The 22556-nt window shown below is 42.2% G+C and overlaps 1 protein-coding gene across 2 annotated transcripts; it reads left to right on the top strand.

The window, feature by feature from the left end:
- The first annotated feature begins 4473 nt into the window (after nucleotides 1-4473).
- ark2cb (arkadia (RNF111) C-terminal like ring finger ubiquitin ligase 2Cb) lies at nucleotides 4474-20907 on the top strand. Of its 2 annotated transcripts, none has more exons than XM_023836646.2 (8): nucleotides 4474-4802; nucleotides 15345-15642; nucleotides 16100-16225; nucleotides 16882-17011; nucleotides 17537-17641; nucleotides 18083-18178; nucleotides 20336-20439; nucleotides 20583-20907. In XM_023836646.2, exons 1-8 carry the CDS (start codon nucleotides 4742-4744, stop codon nucleotides 20698-20700), a joined length of 1038 nt encoding a protein of 345 aa, XP_023692414.1. In that variant the 5' UTR covers nucleotides 4474-4741; the 3' UTR covers nucleotides 20701-20907. The 2 variants fall into 2 exon arrangements, with proteins under 2 accessions (XP_023692414.1, XP_072562210.1); XM_072706109.1 differs by having other exon boundaries at nucleotides 4710-4789.
- The last annotated feature ends 1649 nt before the right edge of the window (nucleotides 20908-22556 follow it).

Raw genomic sequence — 22556 nt, 5'->3', positions numbered from 1 at the left:
CCTCCATTGTAATTGCCGGCCTGGTGGAGTTTGAATTGCAGTCAAGCATGTCATAAATAACAGGATAATATGTGTTTTGATTTCCATGTGGGTGTGATATTGACCATCTGTTGTCTTGTACCTTCCTCTAAGCTGCTTTTTATATCGTGCAACACCATGGAAACATTAGGTTCTGCAACAAGCGTCATGTCCACTGTTCTGGAGCATGGGAATAAATTATAAGGAGGACTGGGGGGGTTGTAAGCGCCCTCCCCCCAATAATCAAAACCAATACAACAACTTGGACCCCCCTAAATTGATGGGTGGAGACATCAACCTTAATGCTCAGCCCAAACTTATGCCTTTTGTTTTGGACTGAACTACGATAAGCATCTACATACTAAAAGCACGACTGATTTCTTTTTTTTTTTTTTTTCTTTTTTTTTTTATTTCCTTCCAGCAATTTCAAAACTTGACACCTGCTCAGGATATCAGGCTCTTGAATCTGCAATGATGTTTAGTGGTTCATGTGGAGAAATGAGAAACCCAGAAGAAAATCACCTCCAAAGAAATTCCCAGCTAATGGGGACTTAAAGGATAAAATCCTTGTCTACAGAGCAAAATACTTTTTGCATTTGAAAATCAGTTGTTTCCTTCACCATTTGGAACTGAATTTGGCCAGACTGATGCATCAATTTGCATAAACAAAAACCGGAATGATGATTCATTTCGTGAGACAAAACCAAAGAGGAGGGCGGCACAGCCACTCAGACTGAAAACTCAAACCACAGTAATTACGGCCATCGTTTCCGATGCAGGGCTAGGTAAAAAAGGGTAGCTTCTGTTAGGACAGTAAACAGAGCTGTAGAATTAGAGGGTAAGAAGGATTTATTTGGGAAGTAGGGAAAAGGAGTAACCACACTGCCATAGTTATCCTTCCCTAACAAACAATAAGATCTTGTTTATGATCATTCACACATCCTCAGTGATCACGGGCCAATGGTAATTATGCAAGCAACTGTTAACAAGTAACAGGTTTATCCTCGGACCCGCCTCACCCCAGGACATATTCATCCTCTCCATGAATTAAAACTTACTTAGAAGGCTTTGTTTTCATAGTGTAGCTCTGAACAGGAAGTGGACATTTCAGATCAAAGCGGTGGGTTATTGATGTGCAGAGCCATGCTAATCTTCTCTGTATCGGTTCAGTTTTGGTTTATGGGAAGGTAAAGCAGCGTGACCATGGGGAGAATATGTAAACTGCTAGGGTGCCAACTTCTCAGGGGGCACGGACTTGCCTGCCAATTTCTCTTTGCCAGGGGGTGGCGGCAATAGTCACCTAGGATTCCACATTGATAAGAACAGGTGCTGCCCACATCCACAGCCCTGGAGGTGTGTCCCTACTGTGCCACCTCATTTCAAATTTGTATAGATTATTTATGTACACTTTATATTTAACAACTAGTGGCAGTATTCTAAGGCGACGTGTGGAATGACAGAATAAGCAGCTAGTGTGCTTTAAGACACAGCTCTGTGTGGAAACTGCTATCTACACGGTCATCCCATCAAATCCAGGGGCTGCCGTACACACTCTACGGCTCACACACACGGACCGCCACACTCCCAGCCTTTCTCTGGCAACTCTGTCCGGGGCAAGGCTGCCACCGTGTGGCACTGACTCAGCTCCGGTTTCACAGCACTAATTACCAGGAAGCAGGCATGTGAGAGTGATATGCAGGACAGAGAAATGCATTTATTTAGCCGACGCTTTTATTCAAAGCACGGACATAGAGAAAGCAGGGTCAGTCAGTCCCTGGAGCATTTGGAGGTTAGGGGCCATTTCCAGGGGGCCAACATTAAAACCACTCTCCTGATGCTGGGATTTGAATTGACACCATTACGAACACAGGTACATTAGCCAAACCCACAGAGCTTCACACTGCCTCTAAAATACAGGGGAGACAGGGAACACAGAGCCAAAACAGTTTAAGACATGAAAAGTTTGTCAAACATTCATAGACAAATAGATATTTTAGCTTATGTAAAATATATGCCTTTGGTTTATTAAATGTACAATAAGACAGAGAAGAGGAATCATGAAACTAACAGTTACAAAATGGATTCACATCATTACTTCAGATGTATTTTTGTAACATTTCCCTGAATTGTCCATTTTTTTATAACAAGGTAAGTTCAAAAACATTTAGTGGCTATTATATGCCTAAAATTACACCGGAAACACAGCCGTTCCCCCTAGAAATGAGCATGAATGAAACAATGTCCAACATCATAAACTGATTTTTTTAATCCAAAAGAAGGGATGCAGTTGACTGGCCACCAGGGGGAGCCAGGCTGTGCTGGGGTCTTCAGTACAACATTTAAATGGATGTTTAATCCTAGAATGAAGACCCACCATCAAGATTTTCCATTAGCCATATAAGTCTTGTCATGTACTAAGATTAAAATACATATTTTCTTGAAAAAGAAGCAGTAAACCTGCAGGTCAACAAGAGAAGTAAAATGTTTTACGTAGCTGAAACTGAGCCGATGGTTTTTAAGACGCCTTTTTGACAAAAGTTTGAATAAGAACAGCCTGATATGACCAATATACAGTGTATCTTGCACATTCCATTGCTACAAATCAGTCTAACAAGCAAGTTAACCTACATGTCCTGAGCAGCTCTTTGAAATATCAAAATCCATTCTAAGGGTAAGAAAATTGCTGTCAAGTGGACCTGCCTTCCGGCCTTGACCTCCAATTCAAGGAAAGATCACCAAGTAATATTCTACAGCAGTGGATTGCAAATGTCCAATTTAGAGATACCTCAAAGGACACTGGTCAAATCTAACAATAACCTTTTCAATACAATGAATTTCACTAACGTTTCAGTAAAATATGATAAAATTTGCTACTGATGAATTTTGCCTGGGGGGGGTGGGGTGCTATCACAGGCAGCACGAGGCTGGAGTACAGGATGCTGGGTCATTCCAAAGCACATATACATAAACATTAAATGCTACAGCCATTTTTGAGGTGTCACTCACCTTAACTGCATGTATTTGGTCTGCCTGAGGAAACAGAGGTGCAACATGTGGAGAACATGCTAACTCTGCAATGGAGAGGGGATGCGAGACAACAGCACTACTGCCTAAGCCACCGCCGCCACACACAAATCGAAACAGACGTTTATGATTTGCTGTGCAATATCAATATCTAGTTATAGATCACTAATAACGCTGTCAGTTCAGCTACAAGCATCTAGCGGGATGTACTGGGTCAAGCTGGGGAGACAGGTAATGAACATGAGGACAGAGACATTTTAAAATTCTGAAGGCAAATATAAGGGGACGTGCGGACGGAGGAATTTAAAAGATCCCGAAGGCAGGGATAAGAGCAATGCCTGCATGATGGCTGGGAACAGCTGGTGGCTTCTCCGGGGTGAAAGCGACTACAACAGCACAGCTAAATTTATGCTCCTTATTTTCCTTAACTTCATATAGAAAATTCTATATCTGATGTAGCTAATTGAGTAATATTAGCCATATTTAACTAATGCAATCATTGTAGTGTAACCATGCTTGACTTAGATATTAAACTGAAGCAGTTAATTTCATTTAATTTCATATCAGAGCGAGGCCCTTAACCCCAAAAGAATGTTTCAGGGATGCGGGATGAATGACTAACCCTGTGTGTTCAGACCCAAAGCTTCTCTCTCACTTCTATATGTGTGTATGCTTTTAAAAAACGAGAACAAGAAGAGATGTTTTATGTAAATTGGGGTAAAAAAAGAAGTTGTTTTTAAAATGGGCCGAACTGGCTCTCAGTTCAACCTCCTGGAATAACTTGTAGGAGGTGCAGTTTTCTGTAAACGTGTATGGTCAAGGAGGTTGTCTGTTGAGTTGACTGGCACTACAGTGATGGTAAGGAGATCTCTAAGCCGTTTTACTTTAAACATATATGGCTAGGCATGATGTCTGTTAAACTGACTGGCATTAAGATGGGCAGGATTTATAAATGACGTTTTTCCATAAACATGTATGGTCAGGCCGATTGTCCGTTAAATTGACTGGCACTAAAATGGGCGGGATTTATAAATGACGTTTTGCCATAAACCTGTATGGTCAGGCCGGTTGTCCGTTAAATTGACTGGCACTAAACGGGTGGGATTTATAAATGACGTTTTGCCATAAACATGTATGGTCAGGCCGGTTGTCCGTTAAATTGACTGGCGCTAAAATGGGAGGGTTTTCCAAATGATGTTGATCCTACGCTTGTATGGTTGGCACAGGCTGTCTGTAAATATGCATATAGTAGAAATGCGGATAGGAGAAGGCCCGGCCTCTAATGCTGTTATACAGATTATAAACAGTTTATGAATCGGTTATAAATCATAAATAGGGCAGATGGGGTTTCTAAATGCCTTTTTGCCATAGACTTGTACGGCCAAGGCGAGCCCCCTGTGCATAAGACCGATACTATTGGGCGGTGTTTTTTAAGTCCGCTTTCTGATTCGTCAGCGCGGTTGGGACAGCCTGTCCGTAACGCTGATTGGCAGTGATGGGGGGCGGGCTTTGCGGGCGCAGTCTGCCAGGCGCGGCTCGCTGCACCGGAGCCCTGGCGTCCAGCACTTGGTTCGGTCTTCCTTTGTGTGCGGAGCAGCTGCAGAATCTGGTTCACATTTGAACGCGGAGGGGGTTTGGAAGGGACCATTTTCATGGCCCGTCTGTTTCACAGAGCACAGCACCTACAGAGGTTCCCAGGATGGTTCTAGTGCATGTCGGATATCTGGTTCTTCCCGTGTTTGGCTCGGTGAGAAATAGAGGTATTGTTTCTACGTTTATTTCCCTTGTTTACTTATGTTACCTTTGGCTTACATTAAAAAGGGAGAGGAGGCTAAAACGCGTTTGGGTTGCTGCGAATAGCACGGGCCGGCTACGCGCTTAGCACAGCACGGTGAGCCGTCCAGCTGGGTGTACCCTGGAGGTTTAATAGCTGGACGGCGTCGCTCCTGAAGGGCTAAGCTTCTGGCTCAGTGGAATTATTGTAGCAGCGCAGGAGAGCCGTGTCGTTGACTAGCGTTTAAAAGCGCAGGTAAGTGCATGCGATCTAGGGATTAAAAAAGGTTTAAAGCAGCCTCGGGTCTTAGTCCAGGCTAAGGATGCAGTTGGGACCGGTGCAGTGTGGTCGGAGCGGGCAGGGAGCGACGGCGAGGCGCTTCCCCGCAGCCCCGAAACACCGCAAAGCACCCCGTGCATCAGACTGGTGATTTCACAGTGCCTTGTTTCTGTTCTTTTTCCCCTTGTTTCATAGTATCCAGGCTGGCTCTACATTCTGCATTTATCAGATCTGTGTCGCCCCTCCATTGTGTAGCTATGACCATCTGCTGGCTGTGTGGTGTGGCCTCTGCCTGTTACTCTCTGCATTTAGCTGTATTGTGAATCCCCTCCATTTCCTCTTTCCATCAGAAGACGACATTGGTATTGAAAATGAGTAGCCCGTATTCCCGTATGGATGACTCTAAACACCACCTTTAGGACGTCTTTTGTCTTTCTGTCAAATTGCTGTATAATAATAATAATTAATAATAATAACAACGCATTTTATCCCTATAAATACAAATGTCACTGTGTACTTCCCATCCGGTCGCAATAGGCTACATTTTGCTGTAAATTCCTGTAAAGTGGATACATTTTGCGTACGTTCATGGCACCCCTTGATTGAACACCCAGACTTTTCTTTCACATTTTGTTTCCATAACCGTGCTGAAGATGCATTGTACCGATCCGACTTCAATTTCGACCGCAAATTTCAAACTTTATTTTTTCTTCTTTTTCCTCACTTAATTTAACATGCATAGCAAATAATCTTTGCCAAAAAAATATTTCGTTTGGTGTCTCAAATGACCTTGCAAATAGGATGGTACACTGCACCTGTGTCAATGATTAAACAGTCTGACATAAACCTGTTCTTGTTTACCCCAATTCATCCACATGAAAAAGAGAAAAAAAATTGGCAGACCTCAAATCATGATTTTCACCATATTTCCCTAGTGGTTCTATCCAGTCCGAAATCTGTGCTTTTTCCCCCAAAGTACGAAATGCTATCCATTTCACAGGGATCTTTATAGTTTCTGCATTGCAGTAGAAATCCTTTTAGAATACATATATTTATATTTAAAGTTTATGCCTTGGTTGTGGTTCTCTTTTTGTTCTTGTTAGGGTTTAATGCATGATCATGGATTATTTTTATGTTTTACATTGAATATAAAATTCCAATGTAATCTTTCTGTAGAGAACATGTACCCAGCTGTACTGTAATGGGCTGTAGCGAGACACATGAGCTCATTCGATGTTGCTTCTGTTCTGTTAACCCTATAAAAGCATGATAAGCCTGGCTTTGGTCCTGTGTTTTATTATTTTTTGTTTGCATGGAATTATCATGACACAGTTCCACAATACTAATATTTTCAATAAAGAATATAGTATTTTTCTTAACCTTCAGTGTGCTTCTTGCTGATTTCCATTTATTGTCTTACCCCACCCCCCTTCCCTCTCCCTGCTGTGGACAAAGATAGTCGACTTCCCTGCCTTCACCATCATATCGGGCTTCTCTGAGTTTACCAGTGGCTATTTCAATGGAATTCCTACAGAGGCACTTGAAAATTCAACCTGATGTTAAAGTCTTAGAACATACAAAATTGAGCCTTTTTTGGTGTTACCTTAATATGTAAGTGTGTAATTAGAGATGTCTGCTGTTTTGAGGGCTTTTTAAAATGATTTTTACTTCAGCAACACTGGCAGCCGTGGAGTAAATAAGCACTTTAGAAAGAGCGTATGATTAATAGCGTATGCAGGTTGCCGTTATGTAGAAATGTATGTTGGATTGTGTGTCTGTACTGGTGAGCCGAGCGCTTTCTTTGTAATGAGTTAGATTAGCATGCTTGATGGTTCTTGACGCTTGTTATTTAAAATGTTTTATTCTTATTTAATGGAAGCTTTGATTTGCCTGTCAATGGTGATAGTAATGGAATGCGATGGAGATGTATTGTCCTGTGGGGGGAACGTTTTGGGAAAGGAGCATGATGTTCCAAAGCTTGTTGCAGGTTGTGCTGGAATGGGAGGGATATGGGAGAGCTTCTCTCAGGATATGCTTCTTTATTTAAGAAAGCAATTAATTTTCATATTCAATAATTGCTTAGATAGGTCTTGTGGTTTAGGGCTATTTAGGTAGACCAATGATTAGAAAAAAAGTGTTTCAAAATTGTTTCCTAAGCTCATGATTTTGGTGGAGTTCAAGTTTCTGCTTTGAAAAGTAGTTAACGAGCAATGGAATGTGTTGTTGCGCTACTTCATCAGGACAGTCATTCAAGTTGCATATTCTTAATTTATGGAAATGAAAAGGCATATTTGTATGCTTTATATAACTATTGTACCAGGTTTCCACTTGTACATTTTCTCTGTATGGTTTTATATTGGATCGTTATACTGTCACTTCAGCTAGTTTGCGGCAGCGTTGACCAGACTTTCCATAGAAGACTTTCACATTTTACTTCATAAGTGCACTTGTATTCCATGTTGCTTTTCATCAGAACATTTTATTTCATTTTCAAAGTGTACAATATTAGTTGTAGATATTTTTAAAAGTCAAGTGGATTAAACCATGTGCATCTGTACGCTACAGTTTTGGGAAGTTTAAACACATCTGGTTACATAGGTTACATTTTAGAATAGCAAAAAGATGAATCTAGCAAATTATCTATGAATAAATACTGCTGCCTTCATTTTAGAAATGCTGTTTTTTACGCTTGTTTGCATTTGTCTTACTGTCCAAATAGACCTATCAGTATCTGGGTGGGCAAATGTATGGTCCTGTCCCTTTAAGAACTGAAATGGACGTGACAGGAAGCTGCCCAAGTTTGGCGCAATGAAGAAAGCCCATGGTGTGCTGGCTACTGACATGGCCACCACAGCATGACCTCATACTCGGAATAAGCGTCGCTGCAGCAGCGGTGTGTGCACAGCAGCACCGGGACCTGCTCTGTAGCTGCCTTGCACGTCTGCTGAATCATTTATGAGCTATGGTTAAGTTACTCACTATTTCAATATTACCTGTGAGTTTCCATTTTAATAGTCGTTACAACTGCTAGCCTGATATTTTTTTACATGCACGATCATTAGACATTGTAATTATCTGAAAAAAGGTTTTTTGAAGAATCACAATTTAAACTGAAATGCATAATGATTTAGTATTAAATTTTGTGCTATTTTTCAAGACGAAGATATGGCATTGCAGACTGGACAGTGGCTTCCAATCAGTAACCAGAAAAGGGGCACAAGAAGGAATGAGGCAGGAGGGTATTTAAGCAGATTAAAAAGCTGCATTTTGGAGAGTCGCAGCCATCTGGGGGGGTGAGGCGTTCCTGCCCAGGAGCTGAGCTGCTTAGCTTATCAGCAACAGAAGTAATGTCCTCTCAGGGCTCGGCATTTGCAATTGCAGTATTCAGTCAAGAGCTGATATGCAAATCGACATTGAACAAACACGCACCATTGGCCAATTCAACCTGCTCTAATAATGGGTCACATTAATAGCCAGAGAAATTGCCTGCTTGTCCCTGAATGTAAGTTAAGCATTTTTTTCATGGGACTTGGCAGTCAAACCGATTTCTCATCTGCCTCCTGACTCCTCTTACTCAGTTTAACTTTAACATAATTATTTCAATATGTATACATCTAAAGCCAGGATTGCTGTTATTGATGTTTTTTTAAATACAACAGAGCATGCAAAAAAAAAAAAAACACATTGTAATACTCCTGGAAAAGCATTTAAGATTTCATACTGGGAGACTGTCCTAAATATCCACCCATCGATCCATGTTCAAGCTGCTTGTCCTGGTTAGGATCATGTGTAGGCAATGGTGTAGGAGAAAGTTTGATATTGGGGGCCACAACAATCATGTAAAGGCAAAGGTCTGTTTACGGGAGGGGGGTGAATGAAGCCAAATTGAATAATGGGGAGGTATACATTTGGGGTCGCACAGACTAATCAACTTCAAGCTTGGCGTTGACTAGCCGCTGATCATGTGATTATAAAACAACATGGTCGCCTCAGGGAATACCATCATGTGACGGCGGGCGAGCCTGGGCGAGGAACGGTAGCTCCTTGGATTTAGTTCCAGAACCTTGTTTCAGTCCCTACTTATAGTGATAAATTTGCTGATTGGTTGACCACAAGCACCAGCACTAACTGAAAGATAGGTAGTGCAGTAAAAACTGAACAGATGGAATAATTATTTTTGTACCTCGATTGCATTTATTGCATTATTATTCTATTACGTCTCCATATTTAATTTCTGCATCAGAAAATTCATTCTGTAGCTGATATGCTTTTGTCTGATATTGCTGGTGAATCTCACCAGCACTTATTAGCCAAATAGTGTTAGATCATAGAACCCCTTTTACACGTCTCCCCTCCAGTTCCTACACCTCTGGGCATATGCCAGGAGCCAGTTCCAGGCAGTCTAAGTGTATCCTGAACAGAATGCCAGTCCATTATGGAACAGATACACTATGGGTTTAAAGACACCCATTCCTTTACCTACATGTTTTCAAACTGAGGGAGGAACCTGATAGACCGTTCACCTTCCAGAAGGAGTAAAGGCACGATTCAGGCCTCCAATGCTGGAAGTGTGAGGTAACGACGCCACCCACTGAGCCACCAAGCCATTCTGCTCTTGTGGTTGGTTGAAAACGACCATGTCATAGTGACACAATTGAGTTTTTTTCGTTTGCAAATAAGACCTCAAAACAGTCGAAAATGTCCACCCATTTTCCAATTGCTTATTCAGTACATGGTTGCATGGGGCTTAGAGCCCATTCCAGGAAGGACAGAGCACAAGGCAGAGGATTCCCTGGAGCAAAATGCCAGTCTGTTACAGAGCATAAACTCACATACTTAGTCGCAGGATACATGCAAGTCTCTGCTCTGTGGGAGGAAACGAGATCCCTGAGGGAATCCCTCTCAACACCTATATTACCACAGTACATGATTGAAAGTCCTAAACAGAAAATAATAGTTATTTGTTTACCAGATACTGTTATCTGCAATTACAAACAGAAGTTGGATATTGGTGGTTTCGTCACCTTGCTTTGGTACTTTACCATCGCTGCAGTAATGGGGTTTTAGTAAACCTGCACCATTTATATTGAATTTGTAATTCCTTGGGATTTAATGTTACCCTTATTAAGCATGAAACTAGAAATCAGTATCAGTGTTTGCCAATGGCACTTGGCTTGTGTTTGGACAGTGACCTGTGTCAGGAGCTCTGACCCATTAGAAGACAGAAAGACCATCTGTCTGAATTAAAAAGGGAAACACAAACTGTCCTTTAAAAGTGAATCAGGACAATGCAAACACATATATGAGATTAAACCTAACTTGGGCTTTAAAATGTATCATACCGCAAACACAACCTTTTATTATTTTATTGAAAATATAATTTCCATGATCCACAGTTTCCTTGTTTGATTCACAAATTTGATACCATGAACCATGATAATCTCAATGATATCACACACAATGATGAGCCTCACACATTAATTACTCAGACAGTCTCGGTGATATTACACACAGTGATAAGCTTCACACACTAATTACTCTGATGGTCTCAGTGATATCACACACAGTGATCAGTTTGACACACTAATTATTCAGATAATCTTTGTGATATCACACACAGTGATCAGCTTCACGCACTAATTACTCAGATAGTCTCTGTGATATCACACACAGTGATCAGCTTCATGCACTAATTACTCAGATAGTCTCTGTGATATCACACACAGTGATCAGTTTGACACACTAATTATTCAGATAATCTCTGTGATATCACACACAGTGATCAGCTTCATGCACTAATTACTCAGATAGTCTCTGTGATATCACACACAGTGATCAGCCTCACACATTAATTACTCAGTCTCAGTGATATCACACACAGTGATCAGTTTGACACACTAATTATTCAGATAATCTCTGTGATATCACACACAGTGATCAGCTTCATGCACTAATTACTCAGACAGTCTCGGTGATATCACACACAGTGATCAGCCTCACACATTAATTACTCAGACAGTCTCAGTGATATCACACACAGTGATCAGTTTGACACACTAATTATTCAGATAATCTTTGTGATATCACACACAGTGATCAGCTTCACGCACTAATTACTCAGATAGTCTCTGTGATATCACACACAGTGATCAGCTTCATGCACTAATTACTCAGATAGTCTCGGTGATATCACACACAGTGATCAGCTTCACACACTAATTACTCCGATAGTCTCAGTGATATCACACACAGTGATCAGTTTGACACACTAATTATTCAGATAATCTTTGTGATATCACACACAGTGATCAGCTTCACGCACTAATTATTCAGATAATCTCTGTGATATCACAGACAGTGATCAGCTTCATGCACTAATTACTCAGATAGTCTCTGTGATATCACACACAGTGATCAGCTTCATGCACTAATTACTCAGACAGTCTCGGTGATATCACACACAGTGATCAGCCTCACACATTAATTACTCAGACAGTCTCAGTGATATCACACACAGTGATCAGTTTGACACACTAATTATTCAGATAATCTCTGTGATATCACACACAGTGATCAGCTTCATGCACTAATTACTCAGACAGTCTCGGTGATATCACACACAGTGATCAGCCTCACACATTAATTACTCAGACAGTCTCAGTGATATCACACACAGTGATCAGTTTGACACACTAATTATTCAGATAATCTTTGTGATATCACACACAGTGATCAGCTTCACGCACTAATTACTCAGATAGTCTCTGTGATATCACACACAGTGATCAGCTTCATGCACTAATTACTCAGATAGTCTCGGTGATATCACACACAGTGATCAGCTTCACACACTAATTACTCCGATAGTCTCAGTGATATCACACACAGTGATCAGTTTGACACACTAATTATTCAGATAATCTTTGTGATATCACACACAGTGATCAGCTTCACGCACTAATTATTCAGATAATCTCTGTGATATCACAGACAGTGATCAGCTTCATGCACTAATTACTCAGATAGTCTCTGTGATATCACACACAGTGATCAGCTTCATGCACTAATTACTCAGATAGTCTCTGTGATATCACACACAGTGATCAGCTTCATGCACTAATTACTCAGATAGTCTCTGTGATATCACACACAGTGATCAGCCTCACATACTAATACCTCAGGTAGTCTCAGTGATATCACATACAGTGATCAGTCTCACACACTAATACCTCAGATAGTCTCAGTCATACATGGTGATCAGCCTCACACAGGTTTTAATTGTAGAAATCCAGGACAGAAAGAGTCAGAATTCTAGATTATAAATGATACAGCTCACTTTTGTTCCCAGTCTAATTTAAGCCTTGAATGAACAGGGAATTTTTATTTCCATAAACAGCATTTGGGATTATTTTATAATATAACTTAATGCACTATTAATAACCATACAATTTATGATTTTGTAGTTAGCATTTTTGACAGTTTTTTGCACTTCTCTCCACACTTTTTTCAGTTCTGCCAAAATTTCTTCCCATTTTTCTGGCAAAAAAAATATTAAGGATTTAGAGTTTTACAAAAAGAAATGAAACTGGGAAATCTAACTAATCTGCAAACAAGCCGTATAATCGACAAACTGCACTGAGGTCGTGTCTCCTTGCATAACTAACCCAGTGCTTGACACCAAGGGTGAAGGGGATTCTCTGTGAATAGGAACAGTGTACAATTCATGGGGGCGAACTCTGGGCTGTGGCACCCTCTCCCAGGTTTATTTTAGATCATTATTTCAGCGGGGGGGGTTCATAAGCTGTGGTCAGTGTGGAGATCAGAGACGGACATTCAGTCTACAGCTGCATCCCAGTGCTGAACCTTAGTTAAATTATTAAATTATTGAGGGTATTTATTTAATTAGGGGTCAGTTTCCTTGTGTGGTTCATTTCAGAAATCTTTGATGAACACTGTAGTGCTATGGTTTCATTCTGTGTTCCATTGCTAGAAACACAATGTGATACAAACATAACATGATGAACTCTGGTGTTAGATATTAGTTATGCCCATGAACAATAACAATGTGTCTATAGAAATACACTCATTTCCTGGGCTCTTCATTGACTATTGACACCCTAGCCTCTGTCACATGGTTGTTACGGTGACATTCAGTCATTTTTTTAAAATCTGGTTTGCTGTTGGTCCTGTGACACATAAACCAGCATTTTGTTTTCCGTCGCCATCTTTTCTTTTTTTAAATGAAAAAAAAACATGTAACATTTGCTTTCTGGCGGAAAACCTTCTTAAGAAATGAGTTATGAAAATTCTGCATCCCAGGTAAATTAGCACATTTTAAGGTATGATTGATCTTGTTGACATACATGGTGTACTTGTTATGAGGTAATGGGTGTTTCTATGAGAAAAAATTCAAATTTAATGCTGATAGATGTTCTGAAAAACAGTTACGACCTGACAGCTTTATGTTTCACTCCGATATTACGACAAAATAATAGGTTCCCTCTGGAAGCCATGCTTTCCAAATGAAAACCCACACAGTAGACATTTTGGTATAGCATTCATCAAAGTATTGTGCGTTGACTTTAATAAAGCCATTGTATTACCATTAGACACAGCAGGGTTAATATACTTGGAAGGCAATATACTTGCATTAATTGACATGATAACCTAGATTTAAATGAAACACTGAATAGGCATCAGTATTTATACTACACTCAAAACCTGACAATACCTGAAACAGTACCAAGAGAATTACAAAGTACATACCTCAGACAGCTCTATAAAATGGGATTGACAATGGAGTAACCGCAGACATTCTGAGGTAATTCACAGAGACAGCTGAGTAAAACAGGACTTTTGATGGGAAAAACTACATAGATTTTGAGCTCGAGATCCAGAGAGATAACTCACAGGGATAGCTCTGTAAAACCTGACAGTATGGGATAACCACAGAGATTCATAGTGATAATTCATAGGGATAGTTCTGTAAAACCTGACTTGTGATAACCACAGAGATTCAGAGTGATAATTCACAGAGATAGTTCTGTAAAACCTAACTAGGGATAACCACAGAGATTCAAAGTGATAATTCACAGGGATAGCTCTATAAAACCTGACTAAGGATAACCACAGAGATTCGTAGTGATAATTCACAGGGACAGCTCTGGAAAACCTGACTAGGGATAACCACAGAGATTCAGAGTGATAATTCACAGAGATAGTTCTGTAAAACCTAACTAGGGATAACCACAGAGATCCAAAGTGATAATTCACAGGGACAGCTCTATAAAACCTGACTAAGGATAACCACAGAGATTCGTAGTGATAATTCACAGGGACAGCTCTGGAAAACCTGACTAGGGATAACCACAGAGATTTAGAGTGATAATTCACAGGGATGGCTCTAGAAAACCTGACTAGGGATAACCACAGAGATTTAGAATGATAATTCACAGGGATGGCTCTGGAAAACCTGACTAGGGATAACCACAGAGATTTAGAGTGATAATTCACAGGGATGGCTCTGGAAAACCTGACTAGGGATAACCACAGAGATTTAGAGTGATAATTCACAGGGATGGCTCTGGAAAACCTGACTAGGGATAACCACAGCGATTTAGAGTGATAATTCACAGGGATGGCTCTGGAAAACCTGACTAGGGATAACCACAGAGATTTAGAGTGATAATTCACAGGGATGGCTCTGTGAAACCCGCCTGTGGATTGTCAGTGAATTTATTTTTCTTTTAAAGACTCAGAGCACACATTCATGCATATAAAATTATCCACCTACAATGTCCTTAAACATTTGCACATGAATCCTTTCATTGAACGTTTCATGCAAACTGCCAGTTGTGTGTCACTCTCCACCATTTCTGTCGCTGCAGAGAAGGTTTGACTGGCATGAGCAACATCATCAGTGGCCAATCCCTGCCTTGGGCGGGTGGGGGAGAGCGGTTAGGCAGATGTGTCTCTTATCAGCTGAATACTGACCCCCATCTACCAGGAAGCCCTGCACACAATATGCTCTAGCACTGATGTTCCTGACACGTGTGTCCCTGTGTTTTCACGAGTGTACATGTCTCACAGCCGATGATCCATAAGTTATGACTGAATGATGGTAAGGCAGGGTCGACTGCTTGGCGAGAGCACAAATACACAAGGAACCAGGAACAAGAGCCAGGCAAACGGCAGTGTTAGTGAGGGCAGGCTCACTGCTCTGTTTGACTGGATTTCACTGGTCTTCTAGGGGCTCATTTCAACAGGCAACATCAACATGGTCATGCTACCTCCTGCCGGCACTTCCACCTTAACGCCCCAGCCCAGATGTCCACAGATTTCCCCCTGGCCCATACAGGCCAGCCTCAGCCGGGCCTGACGCCCACACACCAGCCCCCCGCACAGCTCCAGCCGCCCGTCGCCCTGGCCGCCCCCCAGTTCCAGGACCTCTCCGGGCCTCACTTCCTACCTCAGGCCTTGCACCAGCAGTACCTCATTCAGCAGCAGCTCCTGGAAGCTCAGCACCGGCGGATCCTTCCACACCCCAGGTAAGCCACATCCGCACCCCCGCCAATTTTAACATGATTTCCCCTCCTTCTGTCAGTGGGAGTCAGCCTATCCAGGCACTATTATAGAAAGAAATCTGTGCCATGCTTCTGGTGGATCGTTAATTTTTAAAAAATAATTAAAGAGCAGAAGCCGCCCAAGATGACACCCAGCCATTGTTTACTTAACGTACAGCTGGACCTTAAGGTCGGACGCTTCAAACTCAAACGTACAAAAGCAAGCTTATCCTGCAGTCTGATATTTTAATCACCTACTTTTTAATTGCCTTTCATGCTGGTGAAGGTGCAGCAGTGTATTGCTGCCAACATGACAAGATAAAATTCACACAGAATCTTGCATAATGACTTGAAAGTATAATGTTAAGATGAAAATTATCTTGTTGAAATGTTCCCAGCTAATTGGCGTTGGCCTGTGTTATTTACACCCTGTTTTGCACAGACGCACGCAGGAGCGAGTCCCCCTTCAGCCCCACTGGCTGAGATCCGGGTACGACTACAGCACCTCCCTACACATACCCCAGCCAGTGCTGCAGCAGCCCCGCTATCTGGCCGAAGGCACAGACTGGTAAGTAGGGCGCTGAGATGCTCACTGCACCGTCCATCAGCATGGAGTTCATCGCCTCTCTGTGCTCAGTGTCTAAATGCTGAAACTGAAATACAAGGTGTATCTGAATATCACCATATGCATGTCCCTGCTGAAAAAAACCAGTATAGACCAGCATGATTTCCATTCTGGTCTATGCTGGTTAGGTGCTGGTGTAGCTGGTAGGCCAGCACAGCTGTGCTGGTCTTCCTGCACATGAAGTTGGTCCACCAGTAATGCTTCATTAATGATGCTGGTCCATCAGCCTCAAAACACGACATATGCTGGTATAACCAGCATGTATGATGCTGGTCATGCTGCTACCCAGCTATACTGGTCTATGTTGGTTTTTTTCAGCAGGGATATAGGTAAAAACTAATTTTACATTGTGGTGGGTATTTGGGTATATTGGGTGGGCGCCAGTGTGCAAATAGTGTCAAGGGGATGTTTAGGTATCCGTAAACACGTCCCTGATTGGCGTACAGTTCATCGCTGCCCCTACTGCCTACTCCAAGAAGTCTTCTGGGGCCAGTGTGGTGGTCAGAAGGCCACCCCCCCAAAGCAGATCTCAGTAACAAACAAACAGACAAACGGAAGGCAGTGGTTGGTTTTGAGAGATGGCTGCATTCTCCCCTCAGGGACCTGAGTGTGGACACAGGCCTTTCGCATCCACAGTATCACCTGCGGCAGCTTCCTCAGCACTATCAGCATTACTTGGCATCTCCCAGAATGCACCACTTCCCCAGAAACCCCTCATCAGCACAAGTGGTGAGTTCATCATTTCGGTTTTCATTTCCTTTCTTTATCTTATCATGTCAATCGTATTTCAGCCTTATTAAACCCTAAGGTGCAATTGAAGTGGGTGAGTGTGGTTCAGTGGGTCAGACCACTGTTCCTATAATCAGAAGGTTGCTGGGTCGAATCCTGCAGTTGCCACAGTGATTTCATCTTCGGGCCTTTGAGCCAGGTTCTTAACCCCCTGTTGATCCAGGGACTGGCTGCCCCTGCACTCTGAAATGTATGTTGCTTTGATTGGCATCTGATAAATCCATACATGTCAATACATTTAGATAAAATGTTTTTAGGATACAGGACATTTCACAGATAGCGGAAATTAATGCCGAATGTATAGAACAGAAAAAAGAACATGCATCAATGTGACTACAAAAATAAAACTTTGGAACCTAAACAGTCATCAGTTGTTAAGAACAGTATATGAAACCTTGCATTGATCTATTGATCAGCTGCAACACAAAACGGTAACATGAACAACAGTGTGTGTATCCTCTGCAGGTGGTCCATGAGATCAGACATTACCCGTACCCCCAGCTGCACCTCCTGGCTCTGCAGGGCCTGAACTCCTCACGGCATGGCCCCGCTGTCCGGGAGAGCTATGAGGTACTGGCACACTTAACGCCAGCCCTTATTCCCAAGGTCATGTGACTGAAATTGGGAGAACCAGTCGATGCTAAATGCAATAGTGGATGTTCAGATAGTAAATGTTAAAGTCATGCCACAATTCAAAATGCCCTTGGGGGGGATTTATTCCTCTGCTGCAAAGTCATTGATGTGTATAACTTAAATTTAACATGGTCAGAGTCCCCTGGGATATTTGTGCTGTCAGTGCCCCCCGCAACTACCCACCCATTTTCTGGGGGGGGCTCTAAAACTTGTCGGTGAAGGGAAGGTTCAGTTAAGATTAAGCCCCTGCGTGATGACCCCCCCCCCCCCGTACCTGGCAGAGCTATAACTAAAAATAATGCATCTGAATTCTGTAATTTCAATTCAGTGCCACAATAGACATGATGGCGTGTTTTATAAGCTGCTTTATCTCTTCAGGAGCTCCTGCAGCTGGAAGACAGGCTTGGGAGTATGAACCGCGGAGCAGCACAGAGCACCATAGAGAGATTCACCATCCCTCACAAGTACAAGAAGGTATGTGCGCTCGTTCAGTCAGCCGTGAGCAGAACATCGGCACGTGTGCGACGGGACTTTATCTGTCCATTTCACAGCGGCCGTACACAGTTTCTGAAACCAAATGAAGTTACCTATGATATTTTATAATCACCTAGTTTTGGGCCTAGCTGGGAAAAAAAGACAAAAAACAAAGCATCGTCTTTTAAATGTAGACAGTATGTCAGTTAGTATTCATAGAAGAATGTTTCATAGGCATGTCTTTCATGATTAGTTGAGATGCTGCACTTTTGTATGATCAAATTTAAAAAGAAATTCTAAAGAATCCATTCTCAGCTGAGGAGGTGCACTAAAGCAAATGGTCCCACAACTAGCACCAAGAACATAAGAAAATGAATCCATTTTTTCATCTAAGCTGAAAGGTTCTTGGGTGGCCTTGGTTGCTCTGTGGGTAGCACTTAAGCTTCACACCTCCAAGGGTGTGTTGGATTGTAGGTATGCCATTTAGGTCAAACGGTGTCTTTGAATTGTTCTTAGTGTGTGATTGTGTGTGTGTGTTTGTGAGTGTGTGTGTGTGTATACCCAGTGATGATCTGGCATCTCATCCAGAGTGTCCCCTGCCTCGTACCCTGTAACACTGGGGTATGTGCCAGGCTTGCTGAGACCCTGTACTAAATAGGAAATTATGGGATGGATGAAAGACTGTACCCCCTTGGTTACCACCAATGTTTTAGTGAAGGATTTCAGGAAGACCTGTCAAGATAATGCTGTCAAGTTCACTGAACGATCATCACAAAATAGAGAGATGGTGGGTATTGTTTTCGAGTCATTACCAGTATCTTCAGCCCATTAGTGTAAATGAAATAGGACATTTTAAGCTGCAGATTGATGAAGCGCAGTGTAATTGAAGCCCATTGAACAAGCTTAAGTGGCCGAGTCGTCTCAATAGTGCCAAAATCAGCATTCAGTTACTCCATGTGGACCTTGATATATTTCTGTGCTTTTTTATGTCAGCAATATAGCATATTATATTTTACAAGGACAAGACAGTGAATCTAAACATTCATTCAGAGACAAAACCCCAGCATAATGCTTTCTACTATAGAAGATCATAAAAAGATTTTTGATTTTCTACAGTAATTGAAATGTAACACATAAAATATATACACATCGGCCTCTTGGGCAACAGGCTTTTTGCTGAAACAAATGTCTGCAAAAATCCCTTGATCACTTTATCTGTGTTGTGCTATTCTGATTTAGCTAACCAGCTGGCCAGCTTCCGCCATGACAGCTTTGACATTTAAATCAGTGAAACCTGGCATCAATAAGTCAGCAGCTCCTGAAGGAATATCACATATTTTATAAGTGGCCATCCAGTGATCCACAACGTGGAGAGAAATCAAGCTTGACGTGATAACAGTTGCAACAGGGCTGTCGGCGGGGCATAGATACCCTGGCAGATTCAGGGGCCCGAGCACTTTGACAGGGGCCCCAGGATACGTAAAATTACATTTAAAATTGGGTCGGGGGGCAAGTTGACGTTTTGCATGCTCCTGGTAGCAAAGTCCAAAGAGGAATTTGACTTTTTAAGGGTCAATATGTGTGCTTTGGACATGGATGTATAGATACACACCCAGTAATCATCATTAGATGAAATTTGGGTTTTTAAATACATTCCTTAATGTGAAAGGCAAGAGAAAGTACAGATTTTGCTGTATCAAAGGAAGTTGTTCAAATAGCAAAACTTGCTAATGAATCTTTTGCATAAACCTATGATAGGTTTAAGTTATGATGGAATTTAGTAGATTTCAGGTCTTTGCATGCCAGGAGATTGGGACCTTCCTCAGGCAGCATGTTTATTCAAAGGCTGCAGAATCAAACTTATATAAAAGTGAGGAAGTTAAAATCTTCGGTTTACTCAGAGTGTGTTGAAATTATGTATGTTCTGCAGGTGCCTTTATTGGGCTATTCTATTATTCATCAAGCTGTAAACAATATCGAGAATGTGTGAGTGTTTATTGTGCCGCGACTGGACCTAATTTGCTTTATACACGTCCTGCTTTGCCACTACTGACTCATGGTTATTTGAAATGTGATTTTTTACTAGTTTGGAATAAAATTTCCCTGCGCCTGTGTAACGTGACTTTAAGACTGACTGTGCTGATGATGTCTTTACAGAGAAGACTCCAAGAACTGAAAATAGACATGGAAGAGGAAGATCTGGACATTGATGAAAAATGCACCATCTGTCTATCAATGCTAGAGGATGGAGAAGATGTCAGGTACGTATCATAATTATGGAAAAAAGGGCCAAGGTTTATCTTTAAGTGCTGTGGTTTGTCATGGGTGTCCTAGTAGTATGGAGATATGACACACAGCAGTTTGCGCTAAGGATCCTTCTCACGGTTCTTTTTCATTTTGTCAGGAGGTTACCCTGCATGCACCTCTTCCACCAAGCCTGTGTGGACCAATGGCTGGCCACAAGCAGGAAGTGCCCCATCTGCCGGGTAGACATCGAGACCCAGCTGATGCCTGATAGCTGAGGCCCGTGTCAGCCTGGATGTGGGCCCACCGGACCCTCCCCGTCCCTCGGACGCTTTGCCAAACGCCTCCAGTCCTCACCACTTCTGACCCTGCCTTCTGAGCCAATCAAATAATAGAAGCTGAAATTTAAAAAAAAAAAAAAAAGCACACGTCATAGCAAACGCAAAGAAACACTTGGAAAGGTGGATGGTTGTCAGGTACCAAGGGTGTTGGTGAGATGGTTGAGGGGTGGGGCCCAGACAGTTCAAGCAGAAGTAGGTTGATATGCTTCACACAGCTATTTCATGATAAAGGTACTATACATAAAATCCAAGGCATGCAGTCCCAAGTCTGTGTAGGACGCAATCATGCACCTCACAGATTTCCTGAGCTTTTCCTCAAGAAGATAAAAGAAAAAGCTGGTTGCCTGCATTGATTGACTAGTCTTAGTGGTTTTGACATCGTTGTTTTGTTGCTTCGGGTGAATATATGATGCCTCTGGATTTCATGATCGCTTCTTCTAGTGGAATCGCGACAGCTTATGCCTTTGTGTGTTGTGAACCGTCTTGGACAAAAATATATGTATTTATGGTTGAGTGATAACAACAGGACAGGGGTATGACAGTGAGGACACGGTAGGGGGTTTGTACTGGAACTCGAAGCATGATGAGGGGGAGAATAGTGTGGGTGAGAGACCTGTAGTGTGCAGCTAAAAGCAGAGATGAGCTCTTCATCCTCAGATTGACGAGGGGAGCTTTCTGCTTTTATTTGGTTGATGGGGTACCTGCAGAAAGACTGGTGGCAACAGAAGGGCTAGCCATGACTCGGGTTAATGGCACCTATCTCGTGCAGGAATGCAGGGATGCAGATTACCCTGGGTTGTTCTGTGAGCTGGGACACTCAGCGTGGTTTTTTTCTGTGAGCCGCTAAGATGAGAAGAGTATTGCTTCCGTCATCCATGGTGATCAGTGGCCCGTCTCCATCCCATCGCCGCAGAGTCCATAAGCAGAGCCGTGTTGTAAAGTTGAACTCCTTATTTTTAAATGCATGTGGTACATTCGTGAAGAGCTCCCATTGTTTGCCTCGTTCTATCTGTTTCAAAATGAAAACAGCTACTTTAGAAAGCCTAGTGTTGGGTGTAGTGTGGGGTGCCCAGTTGCCCCTAATGCTGGCCTGCAGTCTTGGTAAAGAGCCATGTGACTCGGTGATGAAAACAACATCTTCTTAGATTAGTGCACGAACAGTATGAGTGCACTTGAAGTGAGGAGAAAAAGCCATCAGTGATTTTTTTTGGTGCATTGACAAGCCAGTGTCTCGTGTTAGTATGTCTGAGGTTTCGGTCTATTTTTGCTCTCTTTCTGCCTTTTCTTTCCCGTCCATCTGATGTGTCAAGCGAACCATGAACGTAAATATGACCAGCAGTGGGCCAACTCTCACAAAAGGTAGCTGTTTGTTTCGATGAACTAACAAAAATTTCACCATAAGACAAATCTAACGTTACACCATCAGTAAGCATGCAGGTCATATTTACATTTCTGGCGGACACCCATCACTGCACTGGACAAGTGTGTGTGCATATGTGTGTATCTCGCTTATTTTGCTGTCAGGAGAATCGGACATGGAACCAGTGATGCAGCACCGTGTCCCTCTTTTAACCGATATCTGTAACAGCCGCTAAGCTGCTATTTTATTTGTTATTATTCTTCATGTAAGTTATTAGTAAATGCACTATGCGCATATAACTTAATTGCCTCAATTAGTAGTGAGCCAAAGGTGATTTCCTTAAGCCTGCTTGTGAGACGGCTACCTGCAGGCCTGTCGCTGTAACAGTGACCGAACCGTAGACGGGGAAAGTACACAATCAGCACTCTCTGGC

The sequence above is a fragment of the Paramormyrops kingsleyae genome, chromosome 2, assembly GCF_048594095.1.
Source record: "Paramormyrops kingsleyae isolate MSU_618 chromosome 2, PKINGS_0.4, whole genome shotgun sequence".
NCBI classification, from domain to species: Eukaryota; Metazoa; Chordata; class Actinopteri; order Osteoglossiformes; family Mormyridae; genus Paramormyrops; species Paramormyrops kingsleyae.
The sequence above is the reverse complement of the archived record's forward strand: the minus strand, read 5'-3'. Positions and strand labels throughout refer to the sequence as shown.

Bases quoted from the DNA above. Each gene is read 5' to 3' on its own strand.
- ark2cb (XM_023836646.2), top strand. From the start codon at position 4,742: ATGGTTCTAGTGCATGTCGGATATCTGGTTCTTCCCGTGTTTGGCTCG. The intron at 17,012-17,536 runs GTGAGTTCATCA...TATCCTCTGCAG, and splicing joins ACCCCTCATCAGCACAAGTG to GTGGTCCATGAGATCAGACA. The intron at 20,440-20,582 runs GTACGTATCATA...TCATTTTGTCAG, and splicing joins GAGGATGGAGAAGATGTCAG to GAGGTTACCCTGCATGCACC.